The sequence below is a fragment of the Artibeus jamaicensis genome, unplaced genomic scaffold (genome assembly GCF_021234435.1).
Source record: "Artibeus jamaicensis isolate MK-2021 breed Jamaican fruit bat unplaced genomic scaffold, CSHL_Jam_final scaffold_1019, whole genome shotgun sequence".
NCBI classification, from domain to species: domain Eukaryota; kingdom Metazoa; phylum Chordata; class Mammalia; order Chiroptera; family Phyllostomidae; genus Artibeus; species Artibeus jamaicensis.
In genome coordinates this window covers 18,748,612-18,771,821 of record NW_026522025.1, presented here as the reverse complement: position 1 = coordinate 18,771,821, position 23,210 = coordinate 18,748,612, and the positions used below count along the sequence as shown (strand labels likewise).

Genomic DNA, 23,210 nt, shown 5'->3' with positions numbered 1-23,210 from the left:
TATTTCTAGAGAATACGCTTGCATTATAATTCTTTAGGCAAGGAAAAAGCCGCAGAGGCATCTCACTCTGGACAATAATGTTCAAACTCAGTCCCGGCGGAGTGCTTTTATTATCGAACCCTGACGCAGTGGTGGGTGGAGGTCAGGCGGCGTAAGGACAGACCCGCAGCGCTGGAAGTCCACGGTCCGCTTTCCTCCACCGAAGACGTAGCTGTGGGTGGCTGTGGTGGCGGTGTTTAAGATGTCGACCAAGAATTTCCGAGTCAGTGACGGTGACTGGATTTGCCCTGACAAGAAGTGAGTTCGAGAAGGGCCCGAATTGGAGAGGGGTTTATCGGGGGAGTCTTTTTTTAGCTTGGTTTGGCGTTTTCCTTTTTCTACGATCTCAGCCGGGTTGGGCGGCGAATCCCGGGCTCCAAGGCGGGAAGGAGGCTCCCAAGGCTCCGTAGAAGGGAGGCTTTCAAGAGCCTGTATTTTGAGTGTGTGTGCAGCGTTTGTTTTCTCGACGTTTTGTCTTCTAAAGAGCCTTTCTTCGGAAAGCGAGAAGGCCTCCCTGTACCCCCACCCCCACTCTGCGTGCGGCCAGGTTTCCGAGATAAGAAAACCTTCCTGGTCCAGCCTCGCTGGGTATTTGATCTCCCTCACGTGACTTTTCCCCGCAGAACTTTATCTTGTTGTGGGAAGGCTTCTCGCTCTTCCGCTTGCTCTTTTGCTTGTCATCGTTCATCTTGTTGGGTTTTTTTTTTCGTTAACGTAAAACTTCCGTTTGTACTGTATATATTTTCCCCCAAGCACTGTCGTCTTTCGATTTGGGAAATTCTGACTTATCTTCCTTTCGTTTCCCTGCGAGTAATTGAACCTTTTCTCCTCGGGAGAGCCGCCAGGCTTGAGGCCTGCGTCTTTGCCGCTGAGCCTCGCTCAGCCTTGCGGCAGAGAAGCACGTGCCGTGCTGGCTCTGCTTTTGACACTGTTGCTGAAGTCAGTGGGCTCCGGCAAACCGTGTTCATTGAAAGGCCCTGAAATAGGTGCATCTATTTGGAAATATGTGAAATTACTAGGAAAAGTCAGTGTCAGAAATACTGAATGCACAACTACTCGTGGTCAAATAAAACCTTTGATTTGTCGTGCCTGAGTTAGCCACAGAAACCACACGGAGTTTATACTGGGAAAGAGGAAAATTTTTGAAGCAAACACCTCGGTTTAATTCCAGCCCTATTGCTTATTAACTTTATGGAGGTTATTTAACTTTGCTTTAAAAAAGAAAAGACAAAACTGGAATTGAATGGCTTCCTTACTGTAAATACATGAAATAGCATAAATAGTGTTTGGAAAGCAAGTGATAGGAAACAAATACTCCTTGACAGGTCTTGATAGTTTTAGAAAATTAAAATATCTAATATCATTAAAGAAGATTAATTCCTTATTTTCCCCACATTTGTCTTCTGTCTACACATTAAGCAGTTTATATGGGATATTTTCTTTTACATAATACATTTTTGGTTCTCAGTTACATAAAAATTAAGATAGATGATTTCAAGGATTTCAAGTCTTTCTGACAGTATCGAACAAGAATAAGAGTGGTGTGTTATCAATAGCATTGCCTTCAGTGGTAAAGATTATTTGAAAACATTCCAAAGGTGTTCACCAACTTTTAACTTGTGGCGTTGGTCACTTGTAGAATGTGCTTGTCACGGCTTCATTAATGACAACCCACCGGAATGTTTGAAAGAGTCTCTCTAAGAGAGTGCATTTCAACTCATTTACAAATATGTTACTAGAGTGTTACTCCTACAACCTATAAGTCCAGAAAACATTTTTCAGAATATGTTTGGGTAAGAACAGTTATTTGAGCGTTGAGGAGCAACCTAAAAATTACTTAGAGTACTTTATTGGTAATTCCATACTTCACATCTTTATTGCATTCTAGTATAATAACTAAAAAAAAATGTAAACAGTTTTTTAAAATTTAGGCTTTACGTGTCCACATTTAATATTGTTACTGATATGCATATGTATTATTCAGTCCATGTTACCGAATCCAAAAATTTTTGTGTTTTTAGTCGTTTACTGAATATAAGCATAAAGTGATATTGTTACTCCATGTGTTGAGGTTTTTGGTTATGGTTATAATTTTTTTAAACTATAGTTTTCAGAAGACAACCCCAAAAAAACATTTCTTCATAATTACTGAACCTATTTATAATTTTTAGTCAGTACAGTATCTTTTTTTTCTTGAGATCCCACCACCTACTTGTAAAAGAGTATTTTATCAAGATCCATGAAGCATAGCCTCTATGATCTACTTATTTTCTCCCCATTGATCGACCCTTCGGATTTTATATTTCTTGTAATACTTAACACATTTTTGTGTATATTACCTTATTTTCTATACTGGGAGTGAGTTTAAAGTTTTTTGGAACTCCCTGGTACTTCATCAGTAATTGTTGAAGTGGAGTCAGATCTTGCTTCAGCTTTGCAAGGGGATTTCAATATAATTACAGTTATGTGCCACTTAACAACAGGGATACATTCTGAGAAGTGTGTCATGTGATTTTTGTTACTGTGCAAATATCAGAGTTCACTTACACAAACCTAGGTGGTATTGCTTACTACATACACGCCCAGGCTATAGCCTGCATAACATGTTACTACTGCATAAAACAACACAAGATTAAACCAACCAGTAACATAGTTACTTATTATCGTTGTCAAGTATTACTTAGTATATATAACTGTATATGCAGCACTGTGTGTATATGCAACAGTGCTGGTTAATTTATACCAGCATCACAACACAAGGAATGTATTACACTCAGAAGTCACTAGACCATAGGAGTTTTTCAGCTCCATTATAATCTTCGTGAACCACTGTCATATACGCTGTCTATCAATGATCAAAACATCATTATTTGGCACATGATGGTGATAGTATGTGCTAATAAGACACTGAGTCACAAAGTTCCTAAGCAGCTTACCTCGATCGCCTACCTAGAAAGCGAGATTGAGTTTCTTATCCTGAACATGTGGCTTTACATCTCACATTTACCACCTAAATTGTGAGGGCTTGGGGTTTTTTATTGTTGTTGTTGTTGTTTAAAGAATATTTATTTATTTTTAGAGATGGGGGGAGGGAAAGAGAAAGAGTGGGAGAGAAACATCAGTGTGTGGTTGCCTCTCACGTGTCCCCTACTGAGGACCTGGCCTGCAACCCAGGCATGTGCCCTGACTGAGAATCGAACCAGCGACCCTTTGCTTCTCAGGCCCTTGCTCAATCCACTGAGCTACACAAGTCAGGGCTGTTTTGGTTTTTTTGTTTTGCTTTGTTTTTTACTTAGTATTGTCATTAATGCGACTGAAATGGCTTTGGAATTTCCGGATCCGGTGTATATAGTAAGAGAGGACACATTAAAAAATTTGTATATATGGCCCCTGGCTGGTTTAGCTCAGTGGATTGAGCATGGGCCTGTGAAGCAAAGGGTCGCTGTTTCGATTCCCAGTCAGGGCACATGGCCTGTTGCAGGCCAGGTCCCCGGTAGGGGACATGTGAGAGGCAATCACACATGGATGTTTCTCTCCCACTCTTTCGCCTTCCCTTCCCCTCTCTCTAAAAATAAATAAATAAAACATTTATTATATGGGATTTTTAAAATTATATTGATTTAAAGTATCTTTATAAATATTTTTTGCTTTATTTTCAGGTGTGGAAATGTGAACTTTGCCAGAAGAACCAGCTGTAATAGATGTGGACGGGGTAAGCACTTTAAGAAGTTTCTATTATGGCTGTTTATACGTAACATTTTATTATTTCCTCAGATTCATATTGCATAATTTTTCTGTTTTCAGAGAAGACAACTGAGGCTAAGATGATGAAAGCAGGGGGAACTGAAATAGGGAAAACACTTGCAGAGAAGAGCCGAGGCCTATTTAGTGCTAATGACTGGCAGTGTAAAACGTATGTATTTCAAATTATCATCTTATTTTCCATAATAATATATTTAGCCACTACTGATTAATCTTACTGACTTATTAGGCACATTGGCAAACCAAGGTAACCTTTAAATCAAAGGTGTGTTAATTGTTATTCAGTCTCTATGTTATATAAGTATAAAGAACTATTAAGTTCCATTTTTAATGGTAATACTAGTTGTTAACTATGATGGGGTACATAACCAGTATAAACAAATGCTTAAGGTGAGCTAACTTCCCCCCGAATGGGGGGGGTATTTAAAAGCATAAAAGCCTACTTTTTTTCTATATAGTGAAAAATCTCAAAAAACTTTCAGCCTCTATTATTAATGTGAAATACACCACAAAATTTATTTTGCCCATTTACAAAGTCATTTTAGAATTATACATGCCATAATAATTACTCTTAAGTAGGTTTCTTTATATTTTTTTATTTTTAACCTCTATTGACTTTCCAGCTTCCATTTTTTTCTAGGATTTAATCAGAGGGGATTTTTGTAAATTTCTGGTATTAAAGATAATATAATTTATAATGAAGAATTTTTCATTAATGCTGGATTTGGTATGCTGTAGAATTCAGTGCTTGAACTGATTCCTCAAAGAAAATTTAACATTGCCCTGGCTGGTGTGGCTCAGTGGATTGAGTGCCGGCCTGGGAACCAAAGGATCGTGGTTTGATTCCCAGTCAGGGCACATGCCTGGGTTGCAGGCCAGTTCACAGCAGGGGACACACAAGAGGCAACCATACATTGATAATTCTCTCCCTCTCTCCTTCCCTTCCCCTCTAAAGATAAATAAATAAAATCTCTTTAAAAAAAAAAAGTAACATTATTCAGAGGATGTAACCTTACCCTTCTCTGAGGTAAATTGGGAGAATAAGAAATTAGAACCTTTGATTTAAAATGTTATATTTCCGCTAAGGCAAAAGAATCTCTATAGATACCATTTGTTGTTTATTTCTCATAAAATGACAGAGGCACTCTTCATGCTGTATTGCTTTTGCTTCTCTGTTTAAATAGTTAGAACTCATGTTCTGTCTTTAGAAAAAATGTACAACAGTACAATTTCTTTGGGATATTTTTAGTGAATATCTTTTATGGTAGTGGGTTCATCATAGCTTTTGTTTTAAAGTCTTAGAATATCTAAAGATTTACTATTTTTCCTGTGATTATCTACTAACTTGGTATTTTTTACTTTTAAAGTTGCAGTAATGTGAATTGGGCGAGAAGGTCAGAGTGTAACATGTGTAATACTCCAAAGTATGCCAAGTTGGAAGAAAGAACAGGTGAGATAAAAAGTCATTCTAACAAATAGGTTTTTATTTTTAAAATTATTTTATTGTTCAATTACAGTTTTCTCCATCTCCCCCCCGCCCCCGCCCCGCGCGCACACACACAGTCAAACCCACCTCTCTCCCTTGCTTCCACCCTGCCCCTTGGTTTTGTCCATTTGTCCTTTATTGTAGTCCCTGAAAATCCTTTCCCCCTTTATTCCCTCCATTCCCTCCCCTCTGATTACTGTCAGATTATTCTTAATTTCAAAGTTTCTGGTTATATTTTGTTTGCTTTTTTCTACAAATAGATTTTTAAAAGAACTAAAAATTGAACTGACAGCTATATCATCTTAATACCATCTTAAGAGCAGAGTGATTTGAGGATTCTGTCTATTAAGCTTTCATAGTTTGACCTTGATTTTTTTTCCCTTCACACTCAAAAAAAAATCATCTTGTTTCAGAATTTTGCAGTTCACAAAGTACAGCACTAGGAAGCTATAACCTAATGAATAGTGATATTAGGATACTTTCAGAAATGCTTTACTTACTCCCCACCACACTTACCTAGATGTTTGTTATTAGTAATAAAAGAGTCATACCACTTTCCCATTTATTCCATATGCTAGTGTGACAAGAAAAAAAGGGCACAGAGGCACCTTTAAAGTAAATCTCTTTGAGGGTGAGTCCCAAACATCTGCAGGCTGTTCAGATGGAATTTGGCCTAAATAATAGCTTACCATTGGGTCTGTGTTATCAGTGGTGAGATGAAGATACTTATCTACCAGGATATGGTTCCCCATTATCAGCAATTAGCCCAACCATGTTATCAATATACTTGAAATACGATTTTATCACTCAGCATCATATATCATACAGAGGCTTCTTCTACATACAGTCACCTAGTCAGACCTAGACTGAGTAAACAAATTCCTTGTTCTGTTCCCCCTTGACTTTAGCCTGCTTTCACTGTCTGGTCTCTGGGGATAGAGGCCCAGTAAAGAATCTTTTGGACCTGGCCCTTCCAGAAGTACAACAGAAATTCTAGTTTAATCCCTACCCCCCACCCTTTTTAAAATTTGTATTCTCACTGTAGTCTAATGTCCTAGATATTTTTTTATTTTTCGATCCTCAAATCCATCCTCATCCTTCTCATTCTCCCTCACTTCATTGAGACATACATTTTTTTTCCCTTTTTAAAAAAATCTTTTTTATTCCACACTTTGGTTGTTCATTACCCGTTTCATCCTCTTCTGCCCTCTACCTAGCCACAGAATGTTGGGTTTCTTAGAGATTCACTCCCTAAGCTCTCTTAGCTCTATTTTTTCTAGCCATCCTCTTACCTAAGTTTAAGTGGCCATTGGCATACCATGATGTGTAAATTTATGTCTTCAGCTCAGACTTACTTGACCAATATATCTAGCTGCCTACTTATCATCGCCATGTAAATGTCAGACTCATTATATCCAAACTGAAATCATGATCTCTCCCCCACCCCCCGGGAGCTGGCCTTCTTCTAGTGATATTTCTCATGATTAGTACCACCCTACCACATGCTTGTTACATAACCAGAAACCTAAATGTCCTTCTTAGTGACTCCACTTGTCCTCTACTCCAGAAAGTCTTATCTATCACTGCTCTAGGCAGAAATACCATTATATTTTGTCTTGAAAAAATAGCCATCTAGTTGGTATCTGTACATATTCCACTCCTACCCAGTTATAGCCAGTGATCTTTGTTTTTTGTTTTGTCCCAAACTAAAACTTCCATTTGTTTAAAACGAGTATGATTGCTGTTAGGATAAGGTCCACGATCTTTAAAAACCACTTTAAAAATTATAGTCCCAAAAAGCTTTTTAAAATTTATTCACATTCTCTTTGATCTATTTTGTGACTCCCCCTTTAATTATCTCACTAGAGCTATAGTCTTAACTGGTGTTCTCAAACTTTGGTACCTTCTCACTTTACTCAGTCTCTCTTTTTTTGTTAATTATTTGGTGTCTTGACCTTTTTTTACTTCATTGGCTATAAGTGTTTTTGCTGGTCAGTTTAAGGTGTGAGCTGACACTGTTCTCCAGTTTCTCTCTACTGTTTATAATAAGGAAGTCCAAAGTTTAAGAGCATTTCCTAACTTTCCAAACTAAGGGATAAGTTGTGAGTAAAAGAAAACTCTGATGCACTGCTTCTAAAATATTGCTCACTTCATTTGTATAATCCCATCAAATTGGTTATATGTGTATTTTTGCCTCATATAATGCACTTTTTTACCCATATTTTCTGGTGAAAAGGGTGCACATTACACATGGGTAATACTAATTCTATATCTACGTGTGTTTTTATTTCTTTTATTTATACTTATGTGTTAAAAGTGTAACTCTAGAAAGCAATAATGCTATATGTATATTCAAAAATAAACGCTAAAATTTCTTTATAATACAAAAATAAGTATAAATAAATAATTGAATTAAAATGAAAGGTTATTTTTCTTGAAATTTTTGTCCAAAAATCATGGGTGTGCATTAAATACAGGAGCACATTATGTACAACAAACTACAGTGATAATTTATGTCACCATTCTCTTATTTTGGGATTTGGGGATAATTTTTGGTTTTGTTGTTTTTGTTGTTTTTAATTCATTAAGGATAGCTTGCAGTAGAAACAATTTTAATTCATCGTGATTTTTCTTTTAAATTATTGCTTTAGAACAAATTCTCAGAAGTTGGATTAAATAATTCAAAATATAGAATCACAGAATTTTCAAGTTAGTATTTTAGTTCTTCTTTTGAGTTATATGTTACATTCATCCCCTTTGCTCTGTTCATTTCTATTGTCACAGCCCTACCTGAGGCCTGATTTCAATCTGTGCTTAATACTTTACTGTCCACTGCCCACCTCTTTACGTTGTACTGTGAGACAGATTTGAAAATACTTTTATTGTAACGCCTACAGAGGTTCTTGGTTGCTTCTTTCATCTAAACTATTTTAAAGCCTTCTTTACAAAACTCATAAATTATAAGCGGTACTAGAATTATGGCGTTTTCTACATTCATTCATTGAAGAAATAATTTATCGGCCATCATGCAAGATGTTGGAGATAATTGGATGAGCAAAGCAGACACATCGCGCCTAATTTTAATGAACTCTGTTTAAGAAAGCAGTGTGTGTTCAAGTATTTTGAAATTGAGATTTTTACTGTTAATTATGTCTTAAGAATCTGTTGTGTATAACACTTCACACCTTAGTCTTAGGTTGTACTGATACAATGTTAAATATATTTACAGATATTCTATGTTATAGAATTAAAACTTTCATGTTTGTAATGCATAGTTAACATTGAATCTGAAATGTTTTCTTAAGGTGAGCATAACCCAGTTGTGCTTACTTCTGTCTTTCTATGTATGATATTCCAAAAAACTACATCCAAGATTTTACGAAGGAAAAGTTGTTATTGGTATTTCACACGCTTTTTACTCATATCAGATGGACAGAAACAAAAGGAAACTCTTTTCACTTGGAGTGCATATTGTCTCTGAAACAAGGAAGAGGAAGAAAGGGATACTATGCAAGCATTTCAGAGATAAACCCTGATACACTTCACAGTTTTCACTGGTACAAAGTATAATAAGAGAAAGGATGTTACAGTAATGTGATCTTTTAAAAACAACATTAAATGTATTAGTTATTTTGTTAGAATAGTTAGAAAGGGTATTAGGGCCTTTCTAACTATTTATGGCTGTGTTATGAGATAATAGGATAATGATCTTTTTTTCTAACGTCCATGTTTGATAAATTTAAAGTCACAAATCCTAAATTAAAAATAATTTGCTTATAGTTTATTTAACATTGTGCTGGTTCATGAAATTCTATTTTTTTAAAATTTTATTTATATTTAGAGGGGAAGGGAAGGAAAGAAGGAGAGAAATATCAATGTATGGTTGCCTCTCATGAGCTCCTGCTGGGAACTGGCCTGCAACCCAGGCATGAGCCCTGACTAGGAATCGAACCGTGATCATGTGGTTCGCAGGCCGGCACTCAGTCCACTGAGCTACACCAGCCCAGGCTGGTTCATGAAATTCTTAAATTTGGGAATCACTAGCCTTATGTGCAGGTACTGCTCTGTAATATGGTATGTACGGGATCCAGCACAATAATGCCCCCTTTTTATCACAGAATTATAAGCATGTAATTCTGTAACGTAACTATCACACTCAAGCACACCATATGACATTTTAGGTGAAATGTTCAAGTTAAAACTATAAATTATTACACCCATATTATTACCCTACCAACCACACTCAAGCAGGGGTTACTTCTGCTGGACCCTGTAGATCGCAGGTGGCGAACACAAGGCCTGTGGTCTGAATCTGGCCCTCCACCTTGTTTTATCTGGCCCAACACCTTGTTTCTACCTGGCAGCCTCACCGAGCTCTCCCTTAACTGTTAAGGAGTAGTTACATTTATACAGTCCTAAAATTACATTCAACCCTTTGAGAGCAAGGCTGATGTGGCCCCTAGTGAAAATGAGTTTGACACCCCTGCTATAGATTGTTACTCTTGACCATATACTTCTCGATTATTTTTTGAATGGGAGATTTATTCAAAATTTCATCTCACTTTCTCTAAAACTAACTCATTTTCTTATTATAATCTCTGTTGATACTCTATGAAAGACTTATCAGTCTCATTGTAGATGCTAATTGTGACATCAAAAACTAATAATGGTTTGCTGATTTTCATTACTTTTTAATAGAATATTTTCAGTTTAAAAGTTAACTGGCTACTTGAATCTTTTGTGACTTTTACCTCTGTATTAAAAATAATTGCATTAAAGTCCATTTGGATTTTCATTGTCATGTTAATCGAATTTGCTTATATAATTTGGAATTTTCCAAACTCTAGCTACATTTTAGCTCATCAAAATTTCAATGCATTGAAAGATTCCAGACCATTTGCAATTGGTAAACAGTGAAATTTTATTCTTGCTTCTTTCTGAGTTCAGTTCTCCCAGAATTATGAGAAACTACAGAGGAAAATAATTCTTACCTTTTAAAATTTGTTATAGCAGGTTTAAGGAGATGTTTTTCACCCATATATTCCCATGCATTGTCTACCTGTTTAAGGACACGTTGAAACTGAGAAGAGCTAGAAATACAGCTATAGGACCTTCCAACTAAGCATCTCACATTGAGACTTTTCTCCATACTGATTTTTCTTAATATATTTTTTAAAGTCTATAATTGCTAATGCACAGGCCAGTCTCGTTGATAAGATTTTCTTTTTCCTGTTGCTTGGAGGTGATTTTGAGATTTGTTTTGTTATTTATATAAATTGTCAGGATAACAATTTGTCTTTTTTTAGGATATGGTGGTGGTTTTAATGAAAGAGAAAATGTTGAATATATAGAAAGAGAAGAATCTGATGGTGAATATGATGAGGTAAGCTATACATTAAAAGTGCAGTTGAATACAAATTCAAAAAACACGTTAAAAATATCTTAAGTGCAAAACAAAATATAAATGTCTTATGAATACACTTATAAAATGTATTATAAAAATTATGAAACTTTTTCTCTAGTTTGGACGTAAAAAGAAAAAATACAGAGGGAAGGCAGTTGGCCCAGCATCTATTTTAAAGGAAGTCGAAGATAAAGAATCTGAGGGAGAAGAAGAGGATGAGGATGAAGATCTTTCTAAATATAAATTAGATGAGGTAATTTACTTCTTTATTTCCCGTTTGTCTTATTTCAGCTATGATATAATATATTAATGTTTTTGATGTCCTTTGGCCCATGGTGAAGATATATACATTCTATTGTACGCTCATTTGTTCTCACAAAGGCCTTGAGCTTCATTCTACCAAGTTCTATGTTGGGACTGGAAAATCAGTGACAGAGAGAAATAGCCTTTTAATGGAACGTAAATAAAACGGCAAATAAAGTTTCCCTGAGTAGGAAACAAACCTGCAACATTCAAAAAATCTGTATAGCTAGTGTGGTTAGAGCAGAGGGAAGGATGTGGAGCTGTGACCACATCGAGTCTGATAATGTTTGTTCTATGGGCCTGAGTGTAAAGTTTTATAGTTGGATGTATAGATCTAGATTAAGGTCACTTTGGGGTATGACTACAAGAGGTCCTGTGTGCAACTAAAATCAATATGGAACAATTTTTAAAGTTTTTAATAATATAGATATCTGACCTGTAATTCAGAGTTCCAATGGTCAATATACGGGTGACTCTTAACGCAGGTTTGAATAGTGCAGGCCTGCTTATACAAGGGTTTGTTTTTCAATACATAATACTGTAAATCTATTTTCCTTGTGATATTCTTTTGTTTATTTACTTATTTTAGACAGAGGAAGTTAGAGAAGCATCGACTTGTTACTCCACTTACTTACACATTCATTGGTTGCTTTGTGTATGTGCCACGACCAGAGATCAAACCTGCAGCCTTGCCATATCAGGATGGTGCTCTAACCAACTGAGCTACCCAGCCAGGGCTCTTGTGATATTCTAATAACATTTTTTTCCTCTAGCTTACTTTATTCTAAAACTGGGATGTATAGAATACATATAACATATTTTGGGTTGGCCAGAAAAGCTGTTATGTTTTTCTCATATGATGGCTCTAGTAGTGCTTAGTTGTCTAACTTGATTTGAAACAATTTTGTTAGATTGTATTGTGATAGCTTGTCACATCAACGTGCACTAAAAATAACAAATTAGTTAATTTTTGTGCAGCCATTTTAATATTGAAGATGGAAATATGCCAGGTTTTCAGTGTATTATACTTGGAAAGGTAGAGATGCAGAAAAAGATTTGTGCAGTGTATGGAGAAGGTGCAGTGACTGATTGAATGTGTCAAAAGTGGTTTGTGAAGTTTCTGTACTATTACTATTTTGGCCAAATAATTCTTTGTTGTGCGGTTGTCTTATGCACTGGAAGATGTTTAGCAGCATCCCTGATTTCTACTCACTAAAAATCAATAGCAGGAGATAGCCAGCATACTCAAAATATCCAAATTAATAAAGTTTATTGGTAAAGATGAAAAATGTGCCTTTTGTGGAAAAAGAGCATAACAGATTTTTTGGCCAGCTCAATAAACTGTGTTAATCAACTGTTTATGTTTTCTGTAAGACTTTTAGTCAGCAGGCTGTTACTGCCTTAGTTTTGGGGGAGTAAAAAATAACACAGGAAGTCAGTGCCCAAAACCCTACATTGTTCAAAGGTCAACTTGAACACCGAGATATTGGGGAAGCAGAGTTAGAGAGACTTCATTATCTGAGTTAGAGAGTCCACTTAAAAGGTTGCTATAATATCAGTAGAGAAAAGAAGGAAGTACTAAGGGAGATGAATTCAAAAACTTTTATGGGAGTAAAATTGAAAAGTCTAGACAGCTTATTGGATAATACATGGTAACAGAAAAAAAAAAAGTAAGGCTTCTAGGTTTACTTCCAAATATTTGAGGTAGTTGTCAAGTCTGCTTAGCTGAGCTAAGGCATATAATAGGCAGGTTTCAGGATTAAGAATGACTCTGCTAAAATATTAGTGATATGATTTATACCTATATGGAGATGTTCAGTGCATAGAACTGTCCATCATTCCCAGTAGATAGCATTAATATCTAAATGTCAAGTAAATAATTGACTTTTTGATAGGATGAGGATGAAGATGATGCTGATCTCTCAAAATATAATCTTGATGCCAGTGAAGAAGAGGATAGTAATAAAAAGAAATCTAATAGACGAAGTCGCTCAAAGTCTCGATCTTCACATTCACGGTCTTCACGCTCATCCTCCCCCTCAAGTTCAAGGTCTAGGTCCAGGTAAACGGGTACAGGTCAAGGGTAACACCAGTCAAAATGTCAGTATCTAACTTCTTTATTTCTAAGTTTCGTTTTTCTTGACTGAATAAGCTTTTATTTTAGAGATTTCATTCAGATCACCTTTTAAAATAATTTTTTTCCTGTCTTTAAGTAATTGTCCAATATTTTCAGAAATGCACATTTTAATATGAAACTTTCTCAGTCCATTTATCACCAGACTTTAATTAAAATAGACTTTAAAATTTAATTAATTCATTACATATAGTATACTATCTAGTTTACATTTAGAAATATTTAAGTAAAGGGAAGATTTATGTGTTTGCTGGTAAAGCTAGTATAGAATTTTTTAGGCCTTTATTAAATTATTGGTTATTGCACAATGCTTTGATGATTTACTTTGATACAGGTATTCTGAATAAAGGAAGAAATTCAGTCATATAAGTTCTGTTGGCCTAATGCTGATTTTAAGACAATCAGGAATAAATTAGGATTCAGTTGCTGGTGTACTTGAATATTATTTTGTTAGTGATGTAAAATTTTAGTAAATATTTCCTGATTGTGTAGTCAACAATAAAAATAAAATTTTTGTTGTGAAAAAGAAGTACATTACATAGTGTTCCCTTGAAGAATTCTTATTCATATTAAGTTAAATAACAGGCAGTGAATTTTAATGATATTTAAGGGAAAAAAATAGCTGAGAATAATTAAAGTTAAAACCGATTTCGAAGATAGCAATTTTAAGATGAAAATGTAATAATCTTCAGTTGCAGGTTATTTATTTTAAGGGGCAAATTGAAGTTGTAAGATTAATATTAAATTATTTCTTTTGTGGGTTATTTAAACCACAATTCTTTTTGTGGTTAATTTAAATAGGCCATATCTTCTATTGTTACTATTATTTTTTTTTTACATTTACAGGGTTGTTCATGTATTTTTCCTTTAATTTTTTAACATTTGAATAGAAAAACAAGATTAAACAGGCATACCCATGTCAACATTTTTAGCTTCAGACCTAGATAGTGTCTGAGAAAATGTAATGGATTTAATAAGGGAAACTGATCAATATTTCAGAGAAGTTATATATAAAAAGCAACATTCAGAATTCCTGGATATGTTCAATTCTGGGTTACTTTTAAATATTTGTAAATGTAAAGTATTCATTGTGAATAAAGTCATAATACTGAGTGTTTTTGTTTGTACAGTCTTGAGTGATACTTAGAATAATTTTGTCAAACTTGGAAAGTAATAGTGTGTTATTTTTTTCATTCCTATTAAGTTTTTCCATAAATAGCAAAACAAAAGGTTTAATTACTCTAAAATACTGTTTTGAAAAGTATATCTAAAATAGCTATCTTTTTATATGAAAACAACTTCTAATGTATATCTTTCTGTCAGTATTTATATCACAAAGTTTAATTATGTGGTCCTGGAAAACAATCCTTCCATGTTGTTCCAGGTCCCGTTCAAGAAGTTCTTCCAGTTCCCAGTCAAGGTCTCGTTCCAGTTCCAGAGAACATTCGAGATCTCGTGGGTCGAAATCAAGGTGAATGAGGTAGCATCTCTCTGTAAAGCAGAGAGAAAATAATGCTTAAAGGCTGCAGAAGGTGTTGGCTGCTTTTTCTCCCCTCTTATTTTGCTTCTACTTTTATTATTTTAGCATTAGAAAACTAATGCACTTGCCTGGGCTTAATTTTCTCACCATGAGATGTTTCCATTGCCTGCAGTGTGCCAAGACATTCCCATGATTGAATTAAGGTGGTTATTTTGCATCATACAAGGTTTATTTTTCTGCTAAATATGATAAAGTTGGAAGATGGAGCCAAGTCTTATTACCAGAATTTCTTGTACATTAGTTATGTTTGCAGTGGTAGTTCAAATAAAATCAGAAATATGCACATTAAATAGGAAATGTTTATTCCCCTTTTTTAAAGGAAGCAAAACAGTTCTACCTATAAACAGATTTTGTTTTGTAAGGCACTTGTTTCAGTATTTATAAAAAAATTTTGTTTATATCAGGTTAAGTTTTTGGAAGGTTTTATGCGTATTTCTATTTCTCTGTAATACAAAGAATATTATAAACAGTATATGTAGAACAGACACTCCTTAAATTCCACAAACTAAATCAAGAAGTTGTAGGTTAGTCTAGGTATAGTTTGGTCTTAAGTAATATTATTGTTAACATTAGGTGCATTTAGTGATACAGAGGGAAAAGCAATTTGTAAATAAGCATATGAGACACTAGTTTTGTCTAAAAATCATCCAAACATACTGCCTTTCTAAGTTAATGTATCGATGTAGTAATAAGAAAAACCACTAAAATTCTGTGTGTAGAACTTCACACTGAAGTTAAGTGGTAGCTTCTTTGGTAAAAATAATTGCTTAATAGCTTATTAGAGTCAAGTCTGTAGCATTAGAGGGTAACTGCAATTTAACAGCATTAAAAAGAAAAGAATGAAATGCACTCTTGTATTAATCCAATACAAAATAGCAAATGAGTTGTTTGTTTTTGTTGTTGTTCTTGCAATTATGTATATTATCAATGTTTTAGTCCTTTGAGTGCTTCTTAGGTGAAGATTAAATCCTAGTTCCCTTTGGCAAGCACTATAATAAGGTTTACAGAACAGCCTTCATATTCCTTACAAACATTTTTCATTGCTTATAACTTTCCAAAGAATTCTCCTTTTGGGCTTTCTAAGTTTATTTTAAGCCCAAAGGTGAATTTTTTGGGAAGTTTGAGCTAAATTACTTCAACCAAAATATGTAAATGAAGAAAGTAATTTGCATTTAAACATTTGCACGTTTACCTCTACCTAAAACATGTGAATGTCAACACTTCATACTTCATGAATAGCGGCCCTTCATAAAAATAAATATTGCTGACATAAATCAAGTTTTAAAGTTACGCATTTTATTTTTCTTTGAATATTTAGTAATTTAATAGTTATTGTTCTTTCTCATGTTTCTTATTTCTGCTTTTTCTCTAGCAACTTATAAGTTTTACAGTTACATAAGGAATTTCTGTGCTTATTTTCCTTTATTTTTCTTAGGAGGTTGTATATGTGATAAACATTTTTTCTCCAAATGGTGGAAGGATGTTTTTCTAGACATAAAGTCATGTATTGATAAATGTACAGTTTTACCTGTTGGTTTTGTTATTTATGTATACTTTAAAATGAAGTACTTAAGTTTTATTTTTTTAATTAACTGATTTTAGAGGGAGAAAAACATCAATTTATTGTGCCATTTATTTATGCCTTCATTGATTGTTTCTTGTATGTATCCTGACCTGGGATTGGACCTGTGGCTCTCTAACCAACTGAGCTACCCAGCCAGGACTAAAGCCATAAGTTTTTAAAAAATATTTTAAAATTCTACTCATTATAAGTGATGAACACTTAGAATTTTTTAAAGAGATGAAATTGAAGTAAATGTTTTTAAGTAGTATTGTTTTCATGGTTGAACCAGAGGTCTACTGTTGAGTAAGCAGTAAGTATTTCTTCTTATAAAATTTTCAGTTATCAATCCTGTTTATTTTTGGATTTGTTAATTAAATTATCTCCCTCAGTTCGTCTTTTAATGGAATGTTTGATTTGTTTCTCAATCAATGAAGATCCAGCTCCAGATCCCACAGGGGCTCTTCTTCCCCACGAAAAAGATCTTATTCAAGTTCATCATCTTCTCCTGAGAGGAACAGAAAGAGAAGTCGTTCTAGATCTTCATCTGGTGATCGCAAAAAAAGACGAACAAGATCACGGTCACCCGAAAGGTTTGGGTTTCTGTAGAGATAAGAATGGGTGTTCTTAAGTGTGTTTATTAATAGATAGGAAATGTAACTTCCTTGTCGGGTATTACATTTGTATAATCTCCTTTAGTCTAATTTTATATTTCTCAACTTTAAACTTCAAAAAACATTAATTACTTTGTTTATCCTATGTACTTAGGTTGTTTTAAAAAGTTGTAGATCAAACCACTCTCTTCCACTATCTGTTCATTTTGTTTAAATATTTATTTTAATATGTAATTATAGCCAACTCTCGGTTATTTCTGTCCTTTAAGATTTTAATTCAGAAGCCATATGTAGAAGTAGTTTAGAATTTGATTTTCATGTATAATATGCTATATATTTTCACATTAAATATTAGAAATCACGATTCTAGAACATTAAATTAAAACTATTCTAGATCATTGGAAATCTGTCCACTTTTAAATATGTGTAAATGCATTTTCACAGTAACTTTTTTCATGCTCCTTATCAGGAAATTGTTCTTACAGCTAATACATTTTTTGTCTTGCAGTACAAATCCCATTTTTTTTTCTTTTTGAGAAAGACCTTTACTCTATGTTATCTATAGTGACATTTTTAAATTTGGAGAAAGTGTTATCTGTTAGCCTTTTTTATAGCAGGCTAATTAATTAGTTTCATTAACTTTCTCTGGATTCTTGGTAATTAATTATATAGTCAGTTTAATGGCTTCCTTTGTATTCTTGGCAAAATTTTTCTTACTGTTTCATCTTGTGAAAATAAGGATTAGGTAAAGTGATTATTGCTGGGTCCAGTGATAGGATTACCGTATGATTCCTACTTGTACAGGATGATTAGTTTTGCTTCACATTTTGAAGTTTAGACATTAGGGTTACACAGCTAGTCTTCATTTCTCTGCATTTGTTTTTTTTGTAAGAAAATAATTCCATACTTGAGTGAAGTTAATTCTGTTGCTTTCTTACCACTTCTGCAAATTTTTATCTTAGCCACATATAATCCCCCTAGTTTGTTGTCATCTAAACTTAATGAACATGTTCTCTATTCCATAAGCCAGGTGATTGGTGAAAATACTAAACAACCCTGAGCCCAGGGCCAACCCCTCGGAACACCACTACTTTACCCAGGTTGATATATTCACTTATTCATATGAGCTGCATGAATATAAACCTTTAACTAATTGTACGATCGTCTTGTGAGACCTAGATTTCCAAGTGTAATTATTTATGAATATATATTCTCATACACATTCAGAAGCCTTGTTGTATCTGTTTTACATAAAGACTTAACCACATTATCTACAATATTGTCACAGATTGTTTTAGTTACTCTTCCATTACCAAGTTTATGTGCTTGTGTTATATATTATCTGTAATTTTCCACGGGTTTGCAAGGCTCTTCTTTATTAACCTTAAATAATTGAGAGGTGGCTATATCTTGAAATGAGAGATTTTTTTTAATTATAGAGAATTTAAAATTATACTGTTATTGGGCTCACATAAAGGTCTGAATACTAGTTTATTTTATATGCATAAGTTTGTTTCTTAGATTTTAATTATTTCTATTGCCAGAATATATAATTTGGTTTAATTTTTTTATATTCTCAAAGTTTTATGAATCGATGATATCCAGGTCCAGCTTACTAGACTATCGGCTTTCTCCATTCTGTCTTACAGGCACCACAGGTCATCGTCTGGATCATCCCATTCTGGTTCCCGCTCAAGTTCAAAAAAGAAATAATGTATTAAAATTTACATCTTAAAAAAATTCAGTACAGTGCATGAAGCATAATTTTTAAGAAGTTGGTGTCTTACTTGTTCAGAAGTGCTAGTAGAGGTGCATGCCTTTCATTGCTTTTCAGAACAATACAGCTGTGTTTATTTGTGAAATTAAAAGTAAATAGTATTTTAAGCCATAATGTCCCCAAGTAGATGCTTTATTTGTCATTCTTTATTTACAGCCATTTATTTAAAACCACCTCAGCTATAACAAAGTACTTTTTTTTTTACTTTGTTTTCTAATTTGAACTATTGTTTTTCTCATTTCCAAATATGAACTGTTTATTAACTTAAGACAAGATTAGCTTAGGCTTGCTGAGCATGGAGGCAAGACTGGTGAAATAGTTGGAAACAGTTTCTTTATCTTAGTCTGAGAAAAGGAGTCACCCTGTTCATTTTAAAGTTAAACTAGTTGTAAAACATAGCACTCGACAATTAGAAATTTCATTTTGAAATTCTCTATGGTAAGGATGCCTTAGAATCATTGCCTTTTTTTATTCTGTTTTACTTTTTGCAACACATTTAATGCAGAAAAATCTTTGAATTTATAGAAGGAAAAGGGTATTTCATGTTTTCTAATACATAATTCTGAGCAAGAATATCTAACAGTTTATTTTTTTCTGATATGGATGTCTGATGAGAAAAACATCTTATTTCAAAGCATTTATCTTAATATTTTTAAGAAGCTTTTTGTTATATCCTTTAAAAACCCAATTTTCACATATGATAAAGTAGACAAAGCTAAATTATAGTTAATGAAGAACCAATTGAAAGCTTTTGAAGTATATTTTTCTTTGGGTGAAAGACCAACACAGACATTGTTAATTTAAGTAAACATGTCATGAGATGTTTAAACACACTGCATAAAGTTTTTTTCTGAGTAATGATTATTTCTGTATAACAAACAGAAATAATTTTTGACTTGAAATTACTTATGGCTTAAAATACTGTCAAGAGTTTGCTTTATTTCTCAAAATTAAAATCTGGTCACTTGAGCTTTATGTGTCTTCTGGTTTAAAAACAAAAGGGTTTCTCTTAACAGTATCTTCCGTGACAATGCAAGGTAAGTATATTAAGGAAAATCAACAATTGTGCTTGGGGACTTTTTGTCATGGGAATTAACACCCATTATTCTTGTTCTTTTTTTTTTAAACATGACTTCTGCGATTAAAAATTAAAACATTATAAGGTATTTTGTAGACAGACCAAACATAATTGTATTTGTTTTTTATTTTAAAATGAGTGATTTTTTTCTCCCACCTGATCTAAAGATGGAAACAAAGTATCTTATGTAGAAATATTTTGATAATATTTTTACAATGAACTTGCCCCTTGTTTTTTTACATCTTTTCTTTGCTAAGTTTACTGTAGTTTGCACAAGAACTTTTCTCTGTTGTAATTGTGCCTCAGACTTCTTGAAAGTCCACCTTCTAAATTGCCCAGATGATATTCTAGATTCTACATGTTACTGTTGGTTTATTCTTGTGCTTTCTGTATTAAAATTTTGGCTGTACTGAGCAAATGCAAGGTTATAAATTTAGCAAATAGTAGTTTGCAGACAATTCAGATGATTATGATTTCATTTGGTTTAACTAAGCTGTACTAGTTCATTTCATAAGGAAATGATGCTGTAGACAAATGTAAATAAAGCTTGTGGGTCAAGCATCAAGTGGTGTTTGTTAGAAATAAATTAGAATTTTTAAGCTCTGATTTAATGTTTATTTTAAAAGTTATTTGCAGTCTTGTTACTTTTTACTGTGCATTTTAAATTCTTCACATTCACTTAACCCTTTATATAATGTCAGTTTTGTACGTGAGTGTTTGATTTAAAACATTACAAAGCATGATCATTATAACCTTGGGAACTCAAAATTTGTGTGACTTTTAAAAAGAAATGTAGATTACCCAAATGAGTTTTAATACTTTCTATCAGAACATTATGTACCTATTTCATAGCACACCATAATATGCTTCCTAAATTACTCTTAAAACTGTCACTTCATAGCACTCGACAACTGTGCTTTTAACTGCTAAATTTTCTATTTGCAGTCCTTTTATCTAAATAATATAGAATGATATCTGACAATTAATGTCCAAGTTCAGAGTAAGCCCCAAATGCAAGACAGTCTCTAGGTCCATTTATGAAGGTAAAACAAATTTTGTCTGTGATGTCTTCTATCTGGCATCCACAGCCTGTCTTGTAGGTATTGGTAGGAAGGTAGGGAATTTCTCCATTCTGTCCATTTTTTACATAGATTTTTAAAAATAGAAATAACCTTGTAGCTTTCCTGAAATTGAAATTGTTTTATTTCTACAAAATTAGAATGTACTTTTATTTTAAAGATAGTTTAAGCCCTTACTAGTGTGGCTCTTTTTAATGTAATTTGGTAAGAAAGTGATAATTTCAAACATGTATGGGAAGTTAGGTAGACCGGTAAATGTACTATCTTGGTGGAATAACCTTTATTTAAAGACAAGTTGTGAAGATTATACAAATATATACTATCCACCCAGTTTGCACCATCATTAAGATGGTGGAAACTGGGTACTTTAGTCAAAATTCAAGAAATGTACAGTTCAGGATTTATCTGAGTTTCACTATTTTTTCATTACTTTGTTCCTAGATCCAGTCCATGTACCACATTGCACTTAGTTGTCATATTTCTTTAGTCCTTTTTGGTCTGACCTTTTTTCCTTACATTTGATGACCAGCAGTCTTGAGGAATAATTGTCATGTATCCTACAGAATGTTCTTCCATTCTAAGTTTGTCTATAATTTTTCTTGTGATTAGACTGGGGTTACGGGTTTTTTGAAAGAATACCGTAGAGGAAAAGTGCCCTTCTTAATCACATACCAAGGATACATGATACCACTGGAGATGTTAACCTTCATCACTTGGTTAAGGTAGGAATTGCCCTAATACACCATTGTAGTTAGTTCCTTTTGACCTGCTCCATTCTTTTTTAACAAGTTACAAAGTATAGCCCATTTTCAGAGTAGGGGTGAGGCAGGATTAAATGCCATCTTCTGTTGGGAGGGCTCGCTATTCATATCTGGATTCATCCGTAAGAAAGCTGTGTCTACTTTCTTATATTAGTGTAAACTCATGCATATTTATTTTTTACTTCATAGATTAGTGCAGTGTTATTTTATTGCCCAAATTGTTCAGCTTCGGCCATTGGGAGTTCTTTCAGTTTGGCTCCTGTATCTTTTGACATGCCTCCATTCTCCAGTAGAACAGGAAGTAAATAATGGAGAGGAGCGAAGAATTGTTAGAGGTTCATCAGGTAGTTAAGGGACTGGGATCCAGCACTGTGATGAGGGTGATGGTGGCTTCAACCTTAAACAAGATCCTTGACAGTTAATTTAGTATCAGGAGGCCATGGGTGCATGTAGGATTATATGCAAGTTTGTGGTCCCTGAAAGGGACCAATAAACATACTACGATTTTTTCCAGCCACATTGAAGCACTTGGGTGCTTATACAGGGTACAAGGTGTTCTATACACAGAAACAAAAGATAAAACATGTAATGAATAATAGCACCTAAGTGTCTGTATTTATCAAAATAAAAGGTACCAGCATGAGAAAAACATGGATAATAACTAGGTAAATTCCTAAATACTTTAATGACATTAAAATAAATCTAGGAAGATTATTAGGAAACCTGTAGCATTATTCAAAAGAAGCAAGAAGACCTGGATTTAAAGTTGACAATGTATAAAGATGACCTCTTTCCCATTACCTCAATCTGGGGGGGGGGGAACACTTCATAAAAATTTGCATTTTAGAGAACAAAGGTCTCTGATAAAATGGGAAGAATTGGTTTTGCCTGAATGAGAAGGCAGACCTTAAGAAATTGACTTAAGTAGTCTTAAAGAACAATTTTATGGATGAGTAAAGTGAGCTAATTTGTTAAGGTTTGATCATATCTTTAGGGGACCAAAAATAACTGGCTTTGTGAAACCTTGAAAAACAGACTTCAAAATAATGCCATCTGAATTAAACTATACTACGTTCAACACTTGAAAACAGTGATGAGTTGAAGACCTTTTGTACTTACCCTTGCTATAGCCTACCAGTGGGGTCATCACAAAGCTTAGTGTCACCAACCTGAATGTAACATGAAGTCGTTTGATTTTGCAGGGGTGTCCAACCTTTTGGTGTTTTTGGGCCACACTGGAAGAAGAGTTGTCTTGGGCCACACATTAAATACACTGCAACATGTAATCACAAAGTCTCAGTGTTTTAAGTAAATTTACAGTTTTGTGTTGGGTCACATTCATAGCCATCCGGAGCAGCATGTGGCCACAGGTTAGACACCACTGCATGGGTGTAATCCAGCTGTACAGTTAGCAGAAATAATTGATTTCTGTCTTCTCCCCCTTAGAATCAAAGTGCCTGATTTGAATTTTTCACAGTAGCTGTATGACCCTGGGCATGTTTTTTATACCTTGCATATAAGTATATAGTAAATATTGGCTACTGTTACTACTACTCCCTACTCATGTCTTAAGATACTTTTCTTTAAGATTTATTTAATTTTAGAGGGGAAGGGAGGAAGAGAGGGAGAGAAACATTATTGGTTGTCTCTCACACCCCCAACTGGGGATTTG

General features: G+C 34.1%; 1 protein-coding gene across 3 annotated transcripts; it reads left to right on the top strand.

Moving 5' to 3' along the window:
- Positions 1-20,304, top strand: ZRANB2 (zinc finger RANBP2-type containing 2). Of its 3 annotated transcripts, none has more exons than XR_005081767.2 (11): positions 2-297; positions 3,699-3,751; positions 3,844-3,952; positions 5,169-5,251; positions 10,594-10,670; positions 10,810-10,944; positions 12,890-13,056; positions 14,513-14,599; positions 16,667-16,822; positions 17,874-17,943; positions 18,493-20,304. XR_005081767.2 is itself a non-coding variant. In XM_037139963.2 (11 exons), exons 1-10 carry the CDS (start codon positions 242-244, stop codon positions 17,901-17,903), a joined length of 957 nt encoding a protein of 318 aa, XP_036995858.1. In that variant the 5' UTR covers positions 4-241; the 3' UTR covers positions 17,904-17,943; positions 18,493-20,304. The 3 variants fall into 3 exon arrangements, 2 of the variants coding, with proteins under 2 accessions (XP_053511487.1, XP_036995858.1); XM_037139963.2 differs by having other exon boundaries at positions 4-297; positions 17,870-17,943; XM_053655512.1 differs by lacking the exon at positions 17,874-17,943 and having other exon boundaries at positions 1-297.
- The last annotated feature ends 2,906 nt before the right edge of the window (positions 20,305-23,210 follow it).